At 44.2% G+C, this 23,077-nt stretch overlaps 1 protein-coding gene across 1 annotated transcript in view; it reads left to right on the top strand.

Moving 5' to 3' along the window:
• The window catches only part of LOC129701116 (uncharacterized), a 129,388-nt gene that overhangs the window by 41,847 nt on the left and 64,464 nt on the right, over positions 1-23,077 (top strand). Inside the window, exon 4 of the mRNA XM_055642116.1 lies at positions 8,793-8,898. Within this exon, the coding sequence (XP_055498091.1) occupies positions 8,793-8,898 (106 nt within the window). The remainder of the gene's footprint in view (positions 1-8,792; positions 8,899-23,077) is intronic.

Genomic DNA, 23,077 nt, shown 5'->3' with positions numbered 1-23,077 from the left:
GGGGCTAACGGAATCAAGGGATATGGAGGAGTTAGATATAGCTCCTGGGGCTAACGGAATCAAGGGATATGGGGAGAAAGCAGGAACGGGATACTGATTCTGGATTATTAGCCATGATCATATTGAATGGCGGTGCTGGCTCGAAGTACCGATTGGCCTACTCCTGCACCTATTTTCTATGTTTTCATGTTTCCAGGTCCTTCAGCCCGCCAAGTCTGTGCCGACCAATGATCACCCTGTATGCTAACACTAGGGACAATTTTTACAACTTAACGAAGCCAATTAACCTACAAACTTGCACATCTCTGGAGTGTGGGAGGAAACCAGACCACCCGGATAAAACCCACACCGTCACATAGGGAGAACATACAGACAGCACACATAGTTAGGATCGAACCTGGGTCCCTGGAGGCAGCATTTCTACCACTGTGCCAGAAGAGATGGATTGAAATCCTTCCACAGGTGTTGGGAAATGTTAATTCAGTTAAATCTGATATAAAAAGTTTGCATCAGTAATGGTGAGGTTGAAACAAGATTAAAAATTAAACTGAGCACCATTGCACTCTTGCAAAGGAATACTTAATAATAATGATAATGGATGGGATTTATATAGCGCCTTTCTAGATACTCAAGGCGCTTTACATCACATTATTCATTCACTCCTCAGTCACACTCGGTGGTGGTGAGCTACTTCTGTAGCCACAGCTGCCCTGGGGCAGACTGACGGAAGCGTGGCTGCTAATCTGCGCCTACGGCCCCTCCGACCACCACCAATCACTCACACACATTCACAAGCAGGCAAAGGTGGGTGAAGTGTCTTGCCCAAGGACACAACGGCAGTATGCACTCCAAGCGGGATTCGAACCGGCTACCTTCCGGTCACTAGCCGAACTCTTAGCCCATTGCGCCACCTGCCGCCCATGTACTTGTGCTGGTCTGCCCAATAAGTGACACCAGACCATGGAAACGTGGGTTGCATCTTTAATGACCCAGCAGGCCACTCAAGCCAAGGGCTGATAGAAACAAATTGGCTCAGGCTGAACTGAATAGCTCCTTACTGAAGGACAATATCAATATACAAGTAAAGTAATGCATTTATTTATGAATAGGCCATTACAGGTTTCAAACATGCACAATAGTTAGAATAAGTGCTTGCCTCTATATCATTAGAGAGAGAAGATATAAGGTTGCTCATAAAAGCCATGGATGACCTTTGTGCATCTGATAAATTAATGATTGCAAGCATGGAAAATAGACCCACAGTGGCACATATGAAAGATGAAATGTAAGTAACTTCACAGATAGTGAAAACAACAACAGCAACCTTTTTCTGAGAATGCACAAAGATAACTCCCGCACAGAATTAGCACTGCCCGTGAGGCATTGGCCATGGGGAATCAAGATCAAAGGAGTATATTATCCCAGCCTGATTGTAAGTGAATGGGATAAGATCAGCCACCTCTTTTTGTGCAATGAAAGGATACGGGAATCACTAGCAAGGCCAGTCCTTATTGCTGATCACTAATTATCCTTGGTGGGAATGAACAACTTTTTTGCCAAACCTCAGTGAAGCTACTTTCATTGAGCTACTGCGTAAGGTGCCAGGATATAGACTTAAAACCCAATGAAGAACCCAATCCAGTTGGTTATAGTCATAGAGCCAGATATCACAGAAACAAGCCGTTTGGCCCACCATAACATCTCAAGTACATACGTTGGGGTGGGAGATTGCAACCTTCACGTGGTCCACCCTGTTTCGACGAATGCAATCAACCTGGCGTGCACAATCAGAAGATCAAACAGAACAAGTTTTCTTACAACTTTAGGCTGTGCACGCCACATGCAAGAAGAAGTTCATACATTCTAGGAGCAGAATTAGGCCATTCAGCCAATCATGTCTACACTTTTCAATCATGGCTGATCTATCTTTCCCTCCAAATCCTAATCTCCTACCTTCTCTCCATAACCATTGACACACTTACTAACCAAGAAACACCCTTACTAATCAGGAAATGCCCATGCCAACCATTTTGCCCATCTGCGCTAATCCCCTTTGCCTCCTTAAGAACATTTTCCTTCTCTGCCCTGCTCATTTAAGTGGTACTTTATTTCTAAATCAGCAAAGTGTGATTGGAGGAGAACAGGGAGGTGATAGTCTTTCCATTATTTGCCTTTCCCCATCTTATCATTGGTGAAGGTTATCAGAGGTGTTGGTGGAGCCTTCATGAGTAGGCAGTTTATAAATAAATGGTGCACACTCCAAACAGAATACAGCAGAAGTGACAAGCTGCCGAAGGAGGTAGTTGAGGCAGGTACTATTGCAATGTTCAAGAAATATTTCCACAGGTACATGGATAGGGCAGGTATAGAGGGATAAGAGCCAAATCCAGGCATGGAACTAGTGGAGGTGGGACACGTTGGTGAGTGTGGGCAAGTTGGGCCGATGGGCCTGTTTCCATGCAGTATGACTCTATGGAGAGCATCAACATTTAAGGTGGTGGATTGATTGTCATTCGTATGGGTTGCTGGGTCCTGACTGGTGTAGAGCTTCGAGAGTTCTGATTAAACTGCACGCATCCAAGCAAGTGGAGAGTCTTCTATAAAACCCTTGACTTATTCGCTGTAAAAGTGAAAATGTTTTGAAGTGTCAAGAGGTAAGTCCCCATCATCTTCTGTCCCGCACATAGCCATAGTACACATGTGGATATCAGTAGCTGGTTAATGGCAGCCATGTTAGTGCCATGGGATGTCAAGGACAGGTAGCCTTTTGCTGAAGATGGTCAATGCCTGTCATTTGTAAGGTACCACTGGCATTTGCCATCTCATCATCTTTTGGTACACCTGGATCTGCTACTGATATGACCTCCCTTCGCATTGTTTGGTTCACTGGCCAGGCAGCAATGGTAAAGTGAGTGATAGGCCAGGCATGATATTACAGATTGGGGTAGACAAAAGGGCCTGTCCCACTTGGCTGTCATTTATGCGCCATTTACACGACCTGGTAACGTGTGGGTAGCGTGTGGGTAGCGTGTGTGTAGCACGGGATGGGAGCATGGAGTGGTGTGGAGCAGTGTGGAGTTGCGAGCAGTATCGCGCAGCGATCCAGGATTTCGTTCAGCACGCGTCACGTGTCAGTCACTACCGGCCTGTCGCTTAAATGGCGGCCAAGTGGGACAGGTGGCGCAGTGGTGGAGTTGCTGCCTCACAGCACCAGAGACCAGGATTCGATCCTGACTTTGAGTGCTGTCTGTATGAAGTTTGCACGTTCTCCCTGTGACCGTATGGGTTTTCTTTGGGTGCTCCAGTTTTCTCGCACACTCCAAAGACGTCCAGTTTTCTGGCTTAATTGATTTCTTTAAAATGTCCCTAGTATGTATAACAGAACTAGTATATGTGTGATCACTGGCCGGCACAGACCTGGTGGGCCGAAGGGCCTGTTTCCATGTGGTATTTCTAAACTAAACTAAATTGAACTGTGGAGCCAAGTGTCCCTTAGCATCCGTACAGAAGAAATCAAGAAAAACAGGGAGTAGGGTGGCACAAGCATTATGGTAGCACAGAATCACAGTAGGATGGAAATTGAAGGCATAAAATAAACATACAGCCCAACTAGCTCTGCATCTATCAGGACCAAGCCAGACTTCCCTGCTCTTGCTCCATAGCCTTTATACATTAACTCTTCATATCTATATTTGTTTATGATAGAAAATAGTTAAGGCTCCATTGTGCTTCCGACCAATAGATTCCAGATATTAATCAGCCCCACCTACTTCAACCCACTGCCACCCTCTGGGTGAAAAATAAATTCTTACCGCCCTTCTAATATTTCTACCAACTACCTCAGACCGATGTTCCCTGGTAATTTCAATTGTCACTATTCACACTATTTGGATTTCAAATAATCTTGGGTATCTTCATTAAATCTTCCCTCAGCTCTGTTATCCCAAAGACATCGACCCTGGACAATTCAAATCTCTCCTCGTGGTTGAAATCCTACTGTACTGGCAAAAGGAGAATGAAAATTAAATTGGGAAAGAAATGTGAAGTGGAGATCTCTGTTACAGGTGATCAATGACTGCTGACATTGACTCATTCATCTCTCACTCACAATATTGCTTTCCTCTAGAATAATCCTCATCCCTTTGGATTCCCAGGCTGTCCAATCTGAATTGGAACCTAACTACATTTATTTTCCTTACCAGTGTTGCCTGTGGCTATGTTCGTGGTAGTCTTAGTTAGCTCTTAGGGCTAACAAAATCAGGGGATATGGTGAAAAAGCAGGAACAGGTTGCTGATTTAGGATGATCAGCCATGATGATATTGAATGGCAGTGCTGGCTCGAAGGGCCGAATGGCCTACTCCTGCACCTATTTTCTATGTTTCTATGTTTCTATGTTACTCAAGCCTGTTGAGTCAAAAGGTTCTGGATTCAACTCCCACTGCATGCCCTTCTCACAAACGATCCAGGGTCAAGTTGGAGGTTATATTCTCGTGTCTGAGAAGTCATTCTAATGGGACATCAAAACAAATTCCATCCACTCTCTCAAGCAGAGGTTTTGCCTCATTATCATTGAGCTGGCTGGATTCAAGTTAAATTATACATATCCCTCATCATAGCGATGACTATCTTACCAGACCTACCTTATTGGCTGCAATGAGGTTAAGGTGTGATGAAAGGCGTTAATTCAATGCAAATTTCTTTTACTTTACTGTCCCATTAACCATTTATTTTTACCACCTACAGTTTCTTTCATTATTATTTCCAAAGTAATATTATTTCCAAAGTAATCACCATTTCATATCTTCAAACACTTCCCCTGGAGAATCCCCAGGATCACAGACTGATAAATGTTGCTGCAAATATCCTTGTGCCATATAATGGAGTTGTCTCATCCTATCTTTCCTGAAGATTTGGGAAAATGTATGTGATTCAAATTGTCAAAGATTCTTTATTCAACAAAGAGATGTCAGGACAAATGCTATATCTCCTGTAAATGTATGTCATAGAGTCATTCAACATGGAAACAGGCCCTTCAGCCCAACTTGCCCATGCCGTCCAACATGCCCCATCTACACCAGTTCCACCTGCCTGTTTTTCACCCATATCCCTTAAACCTACCCTATATATGCACCTCTCTAAATGTTTCTTAAATGTTGCAACAGTAGCGGCCTCAACTATCTCCTCAGACAGCTTATTCCATACACTCACTTCCCTCAGTGTAGAAAAGCTACCCCTCAGGTTCCCATTAAATCTTTCCCCCTTCACCTTAAACCTATGTCCTCTGGTTCTCGATCCCCCTGTTCTGGGCAAAAGACTCTGCGTGTTTACCCGACCTATGATTTTGTACACCTTGATAAAATCGCCTCTCATCTTCCTGCACTCCAAGGAATATCTTTCCTATAACATGGTGACCAAAACTGAACACAGTACTCGAAATGTGGCCTCACCAACATCTTACGTAATGGTAACCTAACCTCCCAACATCTATACTCAATACTCTGACTGACGAAGGCCAATGTGCCAATGGGAAAGTCACTCCTCTCTCACTTCCATCCAGGGACCCGAGCAGCCTTTCCAGATGAAACAGTTCACATGGACCTCCTCCAAACTTATCTATTGCTTTCATGCTCCCGATGTGACTGACATTGGTAAGACCAAGAGTAGACTCAGCGACCATTTTACCGAGCACTTGCACTGTCCACCACGGCCTGTTGGATCTCCCGGTTGCTAACCATTTTATCTCCCCTGCCCAATCCCATACAGACCTTTCTGCCCTGGACCATCTTCATTGCCAGAGTGAGGCTGTACACCAACTGGAGGAACAGCATCTCATATTGCACCTGGGTAGCTTTCAACCTAATAGATTCGCCAATTTCAAGTTATAAACCCCACCAACCATCACTTTACCATTGCCTCTCTCCAACCTGGTGTGCACCCATCTCTCCCACAATCTCTCACCACTCGTCACCCTGCTCCTTTTCCCCTCCCTATGCTCATCTCCCATTCGTTTGACCCCTCTTTCCCCTCCCCCCATTGCCTCATGCCTATATCCCTCCCTTCAGCCTTACATTTTTCTCTCCTCTCCTCATCTCCTTTTCACCCCTCGCCTTTGTAACTATCTCCGCTCAACTGCAAATCACCCTCCCCTCACCTTTATCACTTGCTGAGCTTTGCCCCACATCCACTGCTGAGTTACTCCAGCACGTTGTGTCTTTTGTTGGTAAACCTGCATCTGCAGTTCCTTGCTATCACACTTTAAAATTAAATGTCAGGACACAATCTAGGTCAGCGGTTGCCAGCGTCTTAGAAGAAAAGGGCCATTCATTCACACTCATTAAAACACATGCACCCCCCCCCCCCCCCCCCCCCCTCCTCCACCCCCCCCCCCTACCCTCTCACGCCCCTCCCCCGCCCATCTATTTGAGCAGCTGCTGATATCATTATCACTCATCTGAAGGAGTCAGGGCTGTTTCACGGACACCCAGAGACTGCAATGTGATGGGACAGCTGGCACGTTTAGTAGATTGACTGTTTTGCAAACGTGCTAACTAAATTACCTCTATTATTCGGGCCTCAAGGACCATCTGTGACCATTGGCCTTGTGAAAGCCGCACTCCATGTCTGACAGGGAGGTGTTATGCACACCCCTCCCCCACCCGGACTGGGGAGCGCTGTGTTAGGTCAGTGAAGGGAGATGTGCGCGGGGGGCTTGATGGAAGTGGCTGAGATAGGGAGAGGCTGGAGGACGGCAGCGTGAGGTAGCTGGAGGAGCTGCTAGCCATATAGCCCCAGAGACCCAGCTCCAATCCTGCCCTCGGGTGCTGTCTAGTTTGCCTGTTCTCCCCGCGATCGTGGGGGTTTGCTCCGGGTGCTCCGGTTTCCTCCCACATCCCAAAGGCATGCAGGATGGTAGTTTCTGATCACTAAGAAATTCCCCCTGTGTGTGGGTCAGGGGTAGAATCTGTGGGGGAGGGAGGGGGTGATGAGGATGTGGGATTAATGTAGGACTAGTGTTAATGGGTGATTGGTGGTCAGTGCAGTCTTAGTGGGCCGGAATGCCTGTTTCCATGCTTCATCTCTCGATGGTTAGAGCCATATAAAATGGAAACATGCCCTTCGTCCCAACTTGCCCATGTTGACCAACATGCCCAAGCAACACTAGTCCCATCTGCCTGCATTTGGCCCATATTCCACTAAACCTTTCCATACACCTGTCCAAATGTTTCATAAATGTTGTGGTAGTGCTGCCTCAATTACCTCCTCCAGTAGCTCATTCAGGACACCCACCAACCTTTGTGTATAAAAAGTTGCCCCTCGGGTTCCTATTAAGTTGTTCCCCCCTCACCTTAAAACTATGTCCTCTGGTTCTCGAATCTCCTATTCCGTCTTTGAATTCACCCTATCCATTCCTCTCCTGATTCCATAACACTTTGCAGGGTGCATGTTGGGAGGGGAAGGTGGAGATTACAAGGGTGTATTGACGATGAAAGCCAGGAGACTCCTACATTAGGGGAACAACACACAAAAGAAAAGGTGGCAGCTGGGAAGCCAGTGATAAAGTTGACAGGACGGTAGACCAGCTCGTGAAGCTTCCCCTCCTGAACACATCAAAGCGAGCTGCAGATCCGTCACAGCAATGGGTTTTGCTGTAAGTATAGGAAATTACTACGTCTGCTACCTGACATTTCCGCTGTTAGTTAGCAGGAACATGCACACAAATCTATCAAAAAACCTCTTGATGAAAACCTAGCTCCTTTTACACCAAACAATGTGCAGCGGCCATTCTCCAATGCTGTCTCTTTAGACTTTAGACTTAAGATCATAAGATCATGTGATAGGAGTAGAATTGCCATTTGGCCCATCAAGTCTACTCCGCCATTCAATCCATGGCTGATCTATCTCTCCCTCCTAACCCCATTCTCCTGCCTTCTCCCCATAACCTCTGGCACGTGTACTAATCAAGAATCTATCTCTCTCTGCCATATACTGTATATCCACTGACTTTGCCTCCACAGCCTTCTGCGGCAAAGAATTCCACAGATTCACCATCCTCGGATTATTAGAAATTCCTCCTCGTCTCCTTCCTAAAAGAACGTCCTTTAACCCTGAGGCTATAACCTCTAGTCCTAGACTCTCCCACTAGTGGAAACATCCTCTCCACATCCACTCTAGCCAAACCTTTCACAATTCTGTACCTTTCACTGAGGTCCCCCATCAATCTTCTAAACTCCAGCCCAGTACGGGCCCAGTGCTGTCAAATGCTCATCATAGGTTAACCTACTCATTCCTGGGATCATTCTTGTAAACCTCCTCTGGACCCTCTCCAGAGCCAGCACATCCTTTCTCAGATGTGGTGCCCAAAATTGCACACAATATTCCAAATGCAGCCTAACTAGCGCCTTATAGAGCCTCAGCATTACATCAGAGATACAGTGCAGAAACAGGTCATTCGACCCACTGAGTTCGCACCGACCAGCGATCACCCTGTGCACTAGGACTATCCTACACACCAGGGACAATATTACAGAAGCCAATTAATGTGCAACCCGTTCGTCTTTGGAATGTGGGAGGAAACCGAAGCACCCGGAGAAAACCCAGGCGGTCACTGGGAGAATGTACAGACTCCGTACAGACAGCACCCGTAGTCAGGATCAAACTCGGGTCTCTGGGCAGCAACTCTACCGCTGTGTCACTGTGACGCCCTATATATGCGCTAGAGTGGTTTTCTGGGAAGGGACTGACAGTTGTGATGGTCTGTCCTTTTTCCGCATGTTTTCTGCTGCCCTGGAAGCTGTTGCAGCAGATGCCACTCATGGGGAAAGACCTGGTGACTTTCCAGACCTACTGCAGCGCTGTCTCATGGCTCTCCAAGTCCAGCCTGGAGACCAAACTCCGAGGTAAGACATGCCCAGCAACGTGAGAGAAAAGGATGAGCAATGCCTGGTAATTAAAGATATTAGCGCATAAACAAGGGAAGAAAAAGGAAGCACTATGGTAGAGCGATGTCCTCACCACTCCAGTGGGCTATGTTCGATCCTGGCCTCGGCACTGTGAAGTTTCCACATTCTCCCTGTGACTGCGTGGGTTTTACCCCAGACCTTTCATTTCCTCCCACGTCACAAATACAGTACCAGTCGGTAGGTTATTATTCACTGTAAATTGCCCCCAGTGTACAGGTGAGAGGTGGAATCTGGCAGCAATTTATGGGAATATAGGGAGCAGAGGTTAAGGAGAAAAATAGTGGGGATTGAGATTTTTCTGTGGGGAGTGTAGACTAAATGGGCTGAAACAGTCTCCTTATACGTTAGCCTGAAAGATGGAGGCCATTCAGCCCCACGTGGCTGTTCCTCCCTCTGTATGATCTAGGCAGATTTATTTTACCTGTCAATTTTAAGTGCTACCCATGTTCCTTGATAGCATTTTAAAAGATTTATCGATCCTTGCCTTGAAAATCCTCAGTTCCAGAGCTTCATAGCCTCTTGTGCTGAGAATTCCAAGGATTTCTAACGCTCTTGGTCAAGAAATATTGTCTCGTCTCCATAGCAATAGGCCAATCCCTTTATATTACGTTTCATAATACATAAGGGGTTGGACAGGCTAGATGCAGGAAGATTGTTCCCGATGTTGGGGAAGTCTAGGACAAGGGGTCACAGCTTAAAGATAGAGGGGAAATCCTTTTAGGACTGAGATGAGAAAAAACATTTTTCACACAGAGAGTGGTGAATCTCTGGAACTCTCTGCCACAGAGGGTAGTTGAGGCCAGTTCATTGGCTATATTTAGAGTTAGATGTGGCCCTTGTGGCTAAAGGGATCAGGGGGTATGGAGAGAAGGCAGGTACGGGATACTGAGTTGGATGATCAGCCATGATCATATTGAATGGCTGTGCAGGCTCGAAGGGCCGATTGGCGTACTCCTGCACCTATTTTCGATGTTTCTATGTTTCTATCATGTCTGTATTGGCCTTAGGTTTGATCAAAAAGATTTGATGATACTATTTCAGAGCAGAGAAGACCAATATTTAGCCCTCAACCACCATCAGTTCCGGAAGCTAATCTCATTGCTATTTCTGTGCCTCTTTACAGAACTTCGTTCCCTGCATTTGAAGTAACCATACATAATAAGCACTTCCTTAGCGTAAAGCACCTTTGGGAAATGTTGAAATCAGGGGATATATTTACAATTTTTATTTTAGTGATACAGCGTGGAAACAGGCCCTTCAGCCCACCAAGTGCCAACCAGTGATCACCCCGTACGCTGACACTATCCTACACACTAGAGACAATTTACAATTTTTACAAAAGCCAATTAACCTACATACCTGCATGTCTTTGGAGTGTGGGAGGAAATCGGAGCACCCAGAGAAAACCCACAAAGGTCACAGGAAGAAAATGCAAAGTCCATACAGTCAGCACCCGTAGTCAGGATCGAACCCAGGTGTCTGACACTGTAAGGCAGCACCGCTACTGCGACACCATCGTCCCATCCGGAATTGTACCGAAACAAAAGAGCAATTTCCTCCCTTTTATCAATGAGATTTCAGCTGGGGAACGTTAAATCACCATCGCTGAATGGTCTTAAATGATAATCCAATGTAAACATCATGTAAATCTGTCAGGAAGATGTACGATAAAAGCAATGATTTATTACAATGCTTCTCAATTACAGTTGGGCACAATGAGTCCAAGATCACAACCAAATGGACATGGCTAGTATTTTATGAACTGTTTCCACAAAGTTGAAGTTGGGCAGAGTACCTGCAAGGATAAGGCTACAAATCAAACTAATGCCAAGTTAACCTGGCAGAAAATTACATGGCTAGCCTTTGCTCAAACACATCCTTAAACTTTTGCAACAGTTGCAAGCATTAGTGTTGCAAAGCACAAGAATCCAGTAAAAATTCAATGCCCTAGATTTTCCAATCATTGAATTGTAGGGAAGCAGAAGGAATCCAACCAATTCAGGACCTCAAAAAGATCTGGCCAGGGAAGATTCAATGGCATGGAATTTGCCATTTCTAAGCCATGTGGTTGCCTGGTTCTCTCCCCAGAGGATCTATTGACCAAGCAACCAAAATCAGACGGACAGCAAGCAACAAAATCAAAATCAAACAGGCAGCAAGCAACAAAGTTAAACGTTAAAGCCGGCACAATGAGAGTTGCTGCCTTACGCGTCAAAGACCCAAGTTTGATCCTGACCCCAGGTGCTGTCTGTACGGAGTTTGTACGTTCTCCCTGTGACCTTCATGGGTTTTCTCCAGATGCTCCGGTTTCCGTTCACACTCCAAAGACATGCAGGTTTGTAGGTTAATTGGCTTCCGTAAGTAGTAAATATTCCCTAGTGTGTAGGATAGTGCTAGTGTACGGGGTGATCGCTGGATGGTGCAGACTCGGTGGGCCGAAGGGCCTGTTTCCACTCTATCTCTAAAGTCTAAATTTGTAGAGAATGATATCCATGGATTAAGCTAGAATATGAAATAACATTACTTAGCAAAAATAAAAAAATGTTTTAAATGTCAATGGGATATTGAAACAAAAATAATCAATAAGTTTCAGACTACAAACAAGTCAAGAACCAGAGTATTTAGGCTTAAGGTGGGGGGGGGGGGGGGGGGGGGGATGATTAAGTAGGAAGCCGAGGGGCAACTTTTTTACACAATGGATGGTGGGCGTATGGAACGAGCTGCAGGAAGAAGTTGTTGAAGCAGGTCAGTTGGGTCGAAGGACCTGTTTCTATACTGTATGACTCTATAAATGTATGACTATCAGATATATTAAGGTTTGCAGGGCTGGAGAGGTTATTCAAATAACAACGGTTTGATAGACATTTAGAAGTGCTGTCACGTAAAAAATGTGTAACATTAACATTTTCTGTTAATTTTACAAGAGAATAATGTACAAAAGGTTGAAACTCACATTAATTCACTCTGTGGTAATCAACTCGGTATCAGAATTATTCTGCAGCATATTCCACAGTTACACATTTACTTTTGCAATGCAAGGAGATCCAACTGCACATTAATTTTTAGTGTTACTTCGCTCAGAGATACAGCACAGAAACAGGCCCTTCGGCCCACTGAGTCAGTGCCGACCAACAATCATGATTACACGAGCATACACTCAGCACCAGGGACAATTAACTATTTTTCAATGAAGCCAATTAACCTACAAGCCTGTACACCTTTGGAGTGTGGGAGAAAACCCACGTGGTCATGGGGAGAACGTACAAACTCCGTACAGACAGCACCCGCAGTCAGGATCAAACTCGGGCCTGTGGACTTTAACATCGTAAAGCTCGCGGTCTCTGGTAAGAAGAGGCTGATTTGGGAGAGCCATGCCGCGGAGAGAGTTTCAACCGCCCCGACGCAGGAGTTTCGAACACCCCGACGGGGGGCTTCGATCGTTGGCTGTGGGGGCTTTGATCGCCCCGACTGCGGGTGGTTTGACTGCCCCGAGGAAAGAGGAAGAAGATGGAACTTTACTGCCTTCCATCACAGTGAAGAACGTGGAATACACTGTGGTAGATGTTTATATTAACTTTTATGTGGTTGTGTGTCTGCACCTGGGCTGGAATGGAACCAACGTCCTTGGGGGAGTGTTTGCTAGTGCTGTCGGGGAGAATTTAAACTAATGTGGCAGGGGGATGGGAGCATGAGCAGAGAGACAGAGGGGTGTAAAATGTGGGTAGTAGCAATAGGTAGCAAGGTGAAAAGTAAAAGTGACAGCCAGACACATCCAGGGCAAAAATCAAAATGAGCCACTTTTCAACATAATTGTATAAGGGGTAAGAGAGCTGTAAAAACAAGCCTGAAGGCTTTGTGTCCCAATACAAGGAGCTTTCGTAATAAGGTGGATGAGTTGAATGTGCAGATAGTTATTAATGAATATGATATAGTTGGGATCACGGAGACATGACTCCAGGGTGACCAAGGCTCGGAGCTGAATATCCAGGGATATTCAATACTCAGGAGGGATAGACAGAAAGGAAAAGGAGGTGGGGTAGCGTTGCGGGTTAGAGAGGAGATAAACGCAATAGAAAGGAAGGACATTAGCTTGGAGGATGTGGAATCAATATGGGTAGAGCTGCGAAACACTAAGGGGCAGAAAACGCTAGTGGGAGTTGTGCACAGGCCACCTAACAGTAGTAGTGGAGTTGGGGATGGCATCAAACAGGAAATTAGAAATGTGTGCAACAAAGGTAAAACAGTTATAATGGGTGACTTCAATCTACATATAGATTGGGTGAATCAAATTGCCAGGGGTGCTGAGGAAGAGGATTTCTTGGAATGTATGCGGGATAGTTTTCCAAACCAACATGTAGAGGAACCAACGAGAGAGCAGGCTATTCTAGATTGGGTATCGAGTTAGCAGTCTTGTTGTGCGTGGCCCCTTGGACAAGAGTGACGATAATATGGTTGAGTTCTTCATTAGGATGGAGAGTGACATAGTTAATTCAGAAACAAGGGTTCTGAACTTAAAGAAAGGTAACTTTGAGGGTATGAGATGTGAATTGGCCAAGATAGACTGGCAATTGATTCTTAAAGGGTTGACGATGGTTATGCAATGGAAGGCATTTAAAGACGCATAGATGAACTACAACAATTGTTCATCCCAGTTTGGCAAAATAATAAATCAGGGAAGATAGAGCATCCGTGCAATATGAAAAATCAGGGATAGTATCAAAACAAAAGATGAAGCAAAAGCATACAAATTAGCCAGAAAAAGCAGCCTAACAGAGGACTGGGAGAAATTCAGAGTCCAGCAGAGGAGGACAAAGGGCTTCATTAGGAAAGGGAAAATAGATTATGAAAGAAAACTGGCAGGGAACATAAAAACTGACTGCAAAAGTTCTTATAGATATGTGAAGAGAAAAAGGTTAGTTAAAACAAATGAAGGTCCCTTACAGTCCGAAACAGGTGAATTGATAATGGGGAACAAGGACATGTCAGACCAATTGACTACTTTGGTTCTGTCTTCACTAATGAAGACATAAATAATCTGCCGGAAATAGCAGGGGACCGGGGGTCAAATGAGATGGAGGAACTGAGTCGGGAAGTGGTGTTAGGTAAATTGAATGGATTAAAGGCCGATAAATCCCCAGGGCCAGATAGGCTGCATCCCAGAGTACTTAAGGAAGTAGCCCCAGAAATAGTGGATGCATGCATTAGTGATCATTTTTCAAAACTCTTTAGATTCTGGAGGAGTTCCTGAGGATTGGAGGGTAGCTAATGTAACCCCAAAGGGAGGGAAAGACGAAACGGGGAATTATAGACCAGTTAGTCTAACATCGGTAGATGGGAAAATGCAAGTCAGTTATTAAAGATGGGATAGCAGCACATTTAGAAAGTGGTGAAATCATTGGACAAAGTCAGCATGGATTTATGAAAGGTAAATCATGTCTGACGAATCTTATAGAATTTTTCGAGGATGTAACTAGTAGTGTGGATAAGGGAGAACCAGTGGATGTGGTGTATCCGGACTTTCAGAAGGCTTTAGACAAGGTCCCACATAAGAGATCAGTATGAAAACTTAAAGCACACGGTATTGGGGGTTCAGTATTGCTGTGGATAGAGAACTGGCTGGCAGACAGGGAGCAAAGAGTAGGAGTAAACGGGTCCTTTTCAGAATGGCAGGCAGTGACTAGTGGGGTACCGCAAGGCTCAGTGCTGGAACCCCAGCTATTTACAATATATATTAATGATTTGGACAAGGGAATTGAATGCAACATCTCCAAGTTCGTGGATGACACGAAGCTGAAGGGCAGTGTTAGCTGTGAGGAGGATTCTAGGAGGCTGCAAGGTGACTTGGATAGGTTGGGTGAGTGGGCAAATGCATGGCAGATGCAGTATAATGTGGATAAATGTGAGATAATCCACTTTGGTGACAAGAACAGGAAAGTAGACTTTATCTGAATGGTGGCCGATTAGGAAAAGGGGAGATGCAACGAGACCTGGGTGTCATGGTACACCCGTCATTGAAAGTAGGCATGCAGGTGCAGCAGGCAGTGAAGAAAGCGAATGGTATGTTAGCATTCATAGCAAAAGGATTTGAGTATAGGAGCAGGGAGGTTCTACTGCAGTTGTACAGGGCCTTGGAGAGACCACACCTGGAATATTGTGTACAGTTTTGGTCTCCTAATCTGAGGAAAGAGACATTCTTTCCATAGAGGGAGTGCAGAGAAGGTTCACCAGACTGATTCCTGGGATGGCAGGACTTTCATATGAAGAAAGATTGGATAGACGCGGCTTGTACTCGCTAGAATTTAGAAGATTGAGGGGGGAGCTTATAGAAACTTATAAAATTCTTAAGGGGTTGGACATCAAGTAGTTCTTTAGACTTTAGACTTCAGAGATACAGCGTTAAAACAGGCCGTTCGGCCCACCGAAGCCATGCTGGCCAGTCATTACCCCATACACTAGCACCATCCTGTACACTAGGGACAATTTACAATTTTACTGAAGCTAATTAACCTACAAACCCACTCATCTTTGGAGTGTGGGAGGAACTGGAGAACTCGGAGAAAATCCATGCAGTCACAGGGAGAACGTACCAACTCTGTACAGACAGGACCTGTAGTCAGGATCTAACCTGGGTCTCTGGCACTATAAGGGAGCAACTCTGCCAGCTGCACCACCATGCTGCCTTTGAATTTTATGGTCATGGCTTAAATGTCTTGAAGTTCCTAATACATATCCATAATGTGTTCTTGCATTTTGATCTAAATCCTTATTTGGAATTAGTTCTAAAAAAATGGGGGATCTTAATTTATAGGCACACTGAAGTTACCCCAAAATCAAAAAAAAAGTTCAATAGGTCCAAAAAAAAGACACTTTTTGTCAAATGTGCTCGTACTTATGAAGAAAATGAAAATATGGCAGCAAGTAGCACCTACAAGAGATCCCAAATGAAATATTTTGTGCAGCTCCTGATCAGTAAGATGACAATTTCTGGGATGAAGCACAAATCTTTAGAACGGCTCTGCGTCACCTTTTGCTACTCGAACATTCTGTTGCTTAGCAACTCACAGTCCGACTTATGAAATGCCAATTGGGACGACATGGATATCATTGGTTGTGATCAAATTAATAAAAGTACTTGCTTTTTAAAGGGACAGGACCAATAATCTCCAAATTGTAAAAGAGATAAAGGAAATTGATTACATGAAATAATCTTTTGTACCTTGGGGTTGACGGTAACTGTCTTCATGGTGTCCAAGGGAAAGCCTTAAGTCTGCTGGTTCCTGCTTCAATCCTTCACCTTGGGTCAAAAGTCAAATGTTTAATTTTTATATGTGCCCACAATGAAACAATTAAAGTCTTACTTGCAGCAGCATCACAGTCCCATAAACACAATACTCACATAATATAATGACATAATAAACAAAAAAAAAAACAATAAATTAAAAACCACAGTATTAAATCAAACTAGACCAAGTGCAGACCCGTTGGGTCTGCTCCCCCAATGGTGTGATCCCCCAACCCAATATTCCACCATGCACCCGTCTCCTCCAACGGAACTGAAGCCGTTCCCAAATGTAAGATTCCAGCACTCCCCTGTCTCCCTCAGCAGTGGATTGAAAAAACATTCCAATTACACCTCCCCTGCCTGCTGCAGCAGTTCCAATTGCAATACCAATTGGCCCTCCCCCTCCTGTTGAAGCACTTACTGTGATATCCCATTGAGGTGAAAAGTTCAGAGTGTTCCTGTCTTGCAACTTTGTTTTGAAGTGTGTTGGAAGCTGATGGGAAGGAGCAGCGAATCAAAAGGAAGAAAGGCAGCCGGCAGCCAGACGGACGGACGGCAGGCGGCAGCCACAGACCTTTATATAATAATAGATAGATAGATAGATAGCCCAAAGTCCTTAGTGCAACAGTTAATAGCTCATCGTTAGTTATTGTTTTGTAGTGTTCAGGAGCCTGATGATTGTTGGGAAGAAGTTGTTCTTGAAACTGGAAATCACAGACTTTCAGACGGGTGGTTGCTGATGCTCGCGGCCATTTTGAGGCAGCACCTCCTATAGATCCATTTGATGGTGGGGGAGTAAGTACACATGATGGACAGAGCAGTGCCCACCATTTTTTATCATCTTACCATTCCTGGGCATTTGATTTGCCGATCCAATCAATATGCTCTCTATCATACACATGTAGAAGTTCGAGAGAATATTCGTCAACATACTGAAACCAAGTCTACTGATCAAGAGCTTAACAGCCTTTTCACAGCCTCCATACGTGCATTTGGCCAAAGTACCTCAAACTACAATAAATCTCTAATTCTGCAATTTCTGCAATTCCGCAATGGGAAATGATCCAACCACCAAACAAAACAGGGAACGTAAAGGGAGTTAAGGGTATGGTAACAAAACAAAATGTTGTTACCATATCATTCTCACCATCTTCCCTTCTACACTACTAAACTATTTACCTATTTTGAGCCTGAAATGTAATCACAAACAGAATCACAACTGCTCATTTTAACCATAGACTATTCCTCTTTTGACACCTCCCCTCCACAGCACCAGAAGTGTATACATTTCTCTGTACCCTGGGATGAACTCGCTAGTTAACTGTTCATGTGTAGTAAGAATCTCATTGATCCATTTTCTGTACATCTGACAATTAGAGACTCTTGATGTCTTGATCTTGATTTTTTTTAGAGAAACACCATGGAAACAGGCCGAGTCTGCACCGACCATGATCACCCCGTACATTAGCACTATCCTACACACAATACAATACAATACAATATGACTTTATTCGTCACATTGCACATAAAGTGCAAGTGAAATGAATTTGAATGAAAATGAAATCCAAGAACATGATTTTAAACACTGGTGTCCCCCAGGGTTGTGTCTTATCACCGATTTTATTTTCCATCTACACAAACAACATAACAAACAATAACAGTGACATTTCCCTTTTTAAGTATGCAGACGATATGGCCCTGGTGGCCCACATCAAGGATCACACTTCTCTGGCCGCCTACTATCAGCAGGTCAACACCCTGATGCTGTGGATCAGAGAGCTCCCTGGAGCTTAACATCTCCAAGACCAAGGAGCTGTGTTGTGGGGGGAGGCAAACATTTCCCCCCCCCCCCCCCCCCCAACCTCTCTTTGAACCTCTGAGGCTGAATGGGCAGACAGTTGAGCAGGTAGAGGCCTTTAGATACCTGGGCACAGAGATTGACACCCGCCTGTCCTTCTCCCAGCACACAGACTCTGTGTACAAGAAGGCACAGCAACACCTGTTCCTGCTGAGGAAACTCAGGAGCTTTGATGTCAGACAGGACATTTTAACAGCTGTCTATAAATCACTTATAGAATCTGTACTCACCTTTAACATCACATCCTGGTTCACCCTCACCTCTGTCAAAGACAAATCAAAGCTTTCCCGGATCATCAATCAGGCAAGCAAAATAACTGGCAAAACTCAAAATCAATTATCAGTACTCCACACCCAGGCAGTTAAAAGGAAAGCCAATTTCATTACACAGGATCCCACCCACCCCCTGCACAAGTCTTTCCAACTTCTGCCATCAGGCCGCCGATATAAAGTCCCCCTATCCAAGAAAAACATCCACAAAAACTCATTCATACCCATTGCCATAAACAGCTTAAATAAAAAATGAACAATGGACAAATTAACACTGACGCATTGTCACTTTACACGTATCCACAACTTTTATCTTGTTTATTTTTACAGTTTTTAATTTTATATTTGCTTTTACCATCGATACACACTGTGTGTGCTCGCAGAAATCTGTGTTGTATGACTGCTTATCAGTACATTGTTCTGTCTGTACGTTGAGCCACGTCAAAGAAGATTTTCTGTTACGACAGACAATAAAGTTTTCTGAATCTGAATCTGAATCTGAATCTGAATTTGCCAGCAGCGGGACAATGATAAAGAACATACAATACGCAATAAAAATTTAACACAAACATCCACCAGAGCATTCATCACTGGAAGGCACAAAACTTGGCCAGTCCTCCTCCATTTTCCCCCGTGGTCGGGACCTCAACCCTCCGCAGCCGTTGCTGTGGGCGTCCAGATGTGCAGACAAGGAAAGTCCAGATAAAGTCCTGAATCGTTGTCCCCACACTAGGGACAATTTACAATTTTTAGCGAAGCCAATTAACCTATAAACCTGTACGTCTTTGGAGTGTGGGAGGAAACCGGAGCACCCAGAGAAGATCCATGTAGTCACAGGGAGAACGTAAAAACTCCCCATAGATTGCACCCATAGTCAGGATTGAACCAGGGCCTCTGGTGCTTATGGCAGCAACTCTACCGCTGCACAACTGTGCCGCCCCTTGATTTCTCCCCCTTTTTGTGACCCCATTGGGTTTCTGGACAGGCGCATGCCGTTGGGTGACGCATTTCTTAATCAGAAGTAAGGTGTTGGATAAGCAGAGAGTGAAACAGGGAGGAAGTCCGCATAGAATAGTTAGAGTCTGCGGCACAAGGAGAGAGCTCATTTAGTCCAAAAGAAAGGCCCAAAGTGCTGGAGTAACACATCGGGTTGCATCTCTGGAGAACATGGATAGGTGATGTTTCAGGTCAGGAACCTTCTGCAATGATTACAGGGGTGGGGGGGGGGAGCATGAAATAACGCAGTAAAATAGGAGCCGGACAGAGCATGACCAGTAACAGATGAACACAGCCGAGGGGAGGGGGGTTTACCTGACACGCTGAATTACTCCAGCATTTTGTGTCTTTCTTTGGTAAAAAACAGCCTCTGCAGTTCCTTGTTATTTAATTTACTGCAGTTCATTGGCTCCATGTTCTAATTTGCCATCATCTGACTCATGATAACATTGTCAAAAGAAATGCATTATTAGGCTATAAAACTGTCTGGTGATTGATAATTCTGTATAAAAGTTAATTGATTTACACAAACAGGATAATAAACAGAGTGTGATAGATAAAGATTAATAAGCATATCAAATAAAATGCACTATACTGAGTGCATAATTGAATGTACAACAGTATTAAACTAGCAAGATCTCAGTCCTTTTTACTTGCCGCCTCTGAATTTTATCTCCACTGGTTAACAATTTGTATTTTCCCTTTTATGCTCTCACACAAAATCAAAGGTTACCAAACGTACCACATTCATTAATCCCTCAACAATGGTAGCTGGGTATCATGGTAATGATCAGTGTACTGATATTTTTTAAAGAGCAAATACTAGACATCTTTCTTTGAACATATTTGTTCTTTGCCAGCAGACAAGTCCCTGTTAATGTCAACCACATTGAGTGGGTGGGAGTCATCAGTAAAGCAGATGAGAGGAGCTTAAGATTTTGGGTTTGCAGAGTGTCAGTGATGGCTCTCGTCTTGCCTGAGGTTGGGGATGGTTCAAGACCCAGCAACAGAAAAAGCTGGAGCTGCTTAGCGAGTCAGGCAGCATCTGTGGAAAGAGCAGAATTAATGTCCCAGCAACTTCACCAAGAGAGACAAAGGTTGTTTTATTTCCATGGCTGAAAAGGTGGGAAAGGCTTGGAAAGAACAAAGGAAGTACGTATCATTGATAATTTGAGAACAAATTAGTTAATTTTAACTGCAACATTAACACTTGCGGTTTCACCTCACCAAAGATAATCCCTTTGTTCAATCCAGCCCTCCCAGAACTCGCACACTGAAAGCTAACTTTTATTTCTCTCCTCCTCAGCTTTGATGAAAGAATTATGTCATGAAATATTGTTCCTCTCTCTACAATGCAGTGTGACCTGCAGCGTGTTTCCAATATTTTGTGATTTTAGTATGTTATATGTTTAAATCTGCCCACAAAATGTAACAAATTTATTAATAATAAAAGCTTTATTTCAGACACAGGTCCATATAACACATCATACAGTATAAAGAGATACAAAAAATACATTAAAAATTGCATATTAGCCTATAAGATATACAAGCTATTGCACCAATGCCATCTTAGCATAGAAGTGAATCTATAGCAGCTTTTCAGAGGGCTGACTAGGGCTTCAATTATGTGGTTCTCTGACTTGTCCAGGCGACACATAAAACTAAACATCAGCTGTCTTAAGAGTGCCTCACAGGTTGGCACCCTGGTGGACACAAACAATTGACTGGCACTATGCCACCTAGGGACATGAAGCAGCAACCTCATTGCATCATTGTATGCTACCTTGAACCTCTGCATACTCTTTTTCTTATAGTTAGACCACAATTGAGCAGTATATAACGGTGCGATGTAGGTTCTGAACAAGGAACACTTCACAGAGTCAGAGCACATAGAAAACTTCCTTATAAGTATGGGTATCCAAAATAATTATAATATGAGTTAGAGAATTGCATGTATATAATGGCGATCACAGTATCAGGTATTGATAAGATTCTTTACAGTCAATGAAATGCTTTCAAAGTATAGACACTGCTTTGATATAGGATACCCAGAAGTTAATTTACACAATAAACCCCTATTAGTAGCAAGATTTAGACTTCAGACTTCAGACTTCAGACTTCAGACATACAGCGTGGAAATAGGCCCTTAGGCCCACTGAATCCACGCCAACCAGCAATCACCCCGTACACTAACATTATCCAACACACTTGGACAATTTACAAATGTTATCAAAGCCAATTAATCTACAAACCTCCATGTCTTTGGAATGTGGGAGAAAACCGGAGCACCCAGAGAAATCCCACATTGTCACAGGGAGAATATGCAAACTCCATACAGACTGTACCCGATCAGGATGGAACCCAGGGTGTCTGGCACAGTAAGGCAGCAACTCTACTGCTGTACCACTGTGCCGCCCTTGATAAGGTAATAAAGACATGATCAGCTTTTCAATATAATACAGAAACATAGAAGCATTGAAAATAGATGCAGGAGTAGGCCATTCAGCCCTTCGGGCCAGCACTGCCATTCAACATGATCATGGCTGATCATCCAAAATCAGTACCCCATTCCTGCTTTTCCGCATATCCCTAGACTCCGTTAGCCCTAAGCGCTAAATCTAACGCTCTCTTGAAAACATCCAGTGAAATGGACTCCACTGCCTCCTGTGGCAGAGATTTCCACATTCACAACTCTCTGGGTGAAAAAGTTTTTCCTCATCTCAGTCCTAAATGGCCTACCTATTATTCTTAAACTGTGACCCCTGGTTCTGGACTCGCCCAACATCGGTAACATTTTTTCCTGCATCTAGCCTGTCCAATCCCTTAAGAATTTAATGTTTCCATAAGATCGCCTCTCATCCTAAATTCCAGTGAATACAAGCCCATTCTTTCATCATATGTCAATCCCGCCATCCCGGGAATTAACCTGGTGAACCTACGCTGCACTCCCCTCAATAACAAGAGTGTCCTTCCTCAAATTAGGAGACCAAAACTGTACACAATACTCCAGGTGCGGTCTCACCGGGCCCCCTGTACAACTGCAGTAGAATCTCCTTGCTCCTAAACTCAAATCCTCTCACAAAGAAGGCCAACATGCCATTAGCTTTCTTCACTGCCTGCTGAACCTGCATGTTTACTTTCAGTGGCTGATGTACAAAAACACCCAGGTCTCGTTGCACCTCCCCTTTTCCTAATCTGACACCATTCAGATAATAATCTACCTTCTTATTCGTGACACCAAAGTGGATAACCTCACATTTATCCACATTATACAGCAACTGCCCATTCACCCAATCTATCCAAGTCCCCCTGCAACCTCATAGCATCCTCCTCGCAGCTCACACTTTCTGTCATCCACAAACTTGGAGATATTACATTCAATTCCCTCATCTAAATCGTTAAAACATATTGTAAATAACCTTGTGGCACCTCACTCGCCACTTCCTGCTATTCTGAAAAGCGCATGTTAATTCCAACTCTTTCCTTCCTGTCTGCCAACCAGTTCTCTATCCATGTCAATACCCTACCCCCAATACCATGTGCTCTAATTTTGCACACTAATCTCTTGTGCGGGACCTTGTCAGAGGCTTTTTGGAAGATGTATGTGCATAGATTGATGTTTAAATTGATTGATTGATTGAGATATACCGCATGGCAATTGGCCCATCAGCACTCCAAGTCTATACTGACCATCGATCACCCGCCCACACC

This window comes from Leucoraja erinacea, chromosome 1 (genome assembly GCF_028641065.1).
Source record: "Leucoraja erinacea ecotype New England chromosome 1, Leri_hhj_1, whole genome shotgun sequence".
NCBI lineage: Eukaryota > Metazoa > Chordata > Chondrichthyes > Rajiformes > Rajidae > Leucoraja > Leucoraja erinaceus.
Note: the sequence above shows the minus strand (reverse complement) of the source record. Positions and strands in the feature narration are given on the sequence as shown.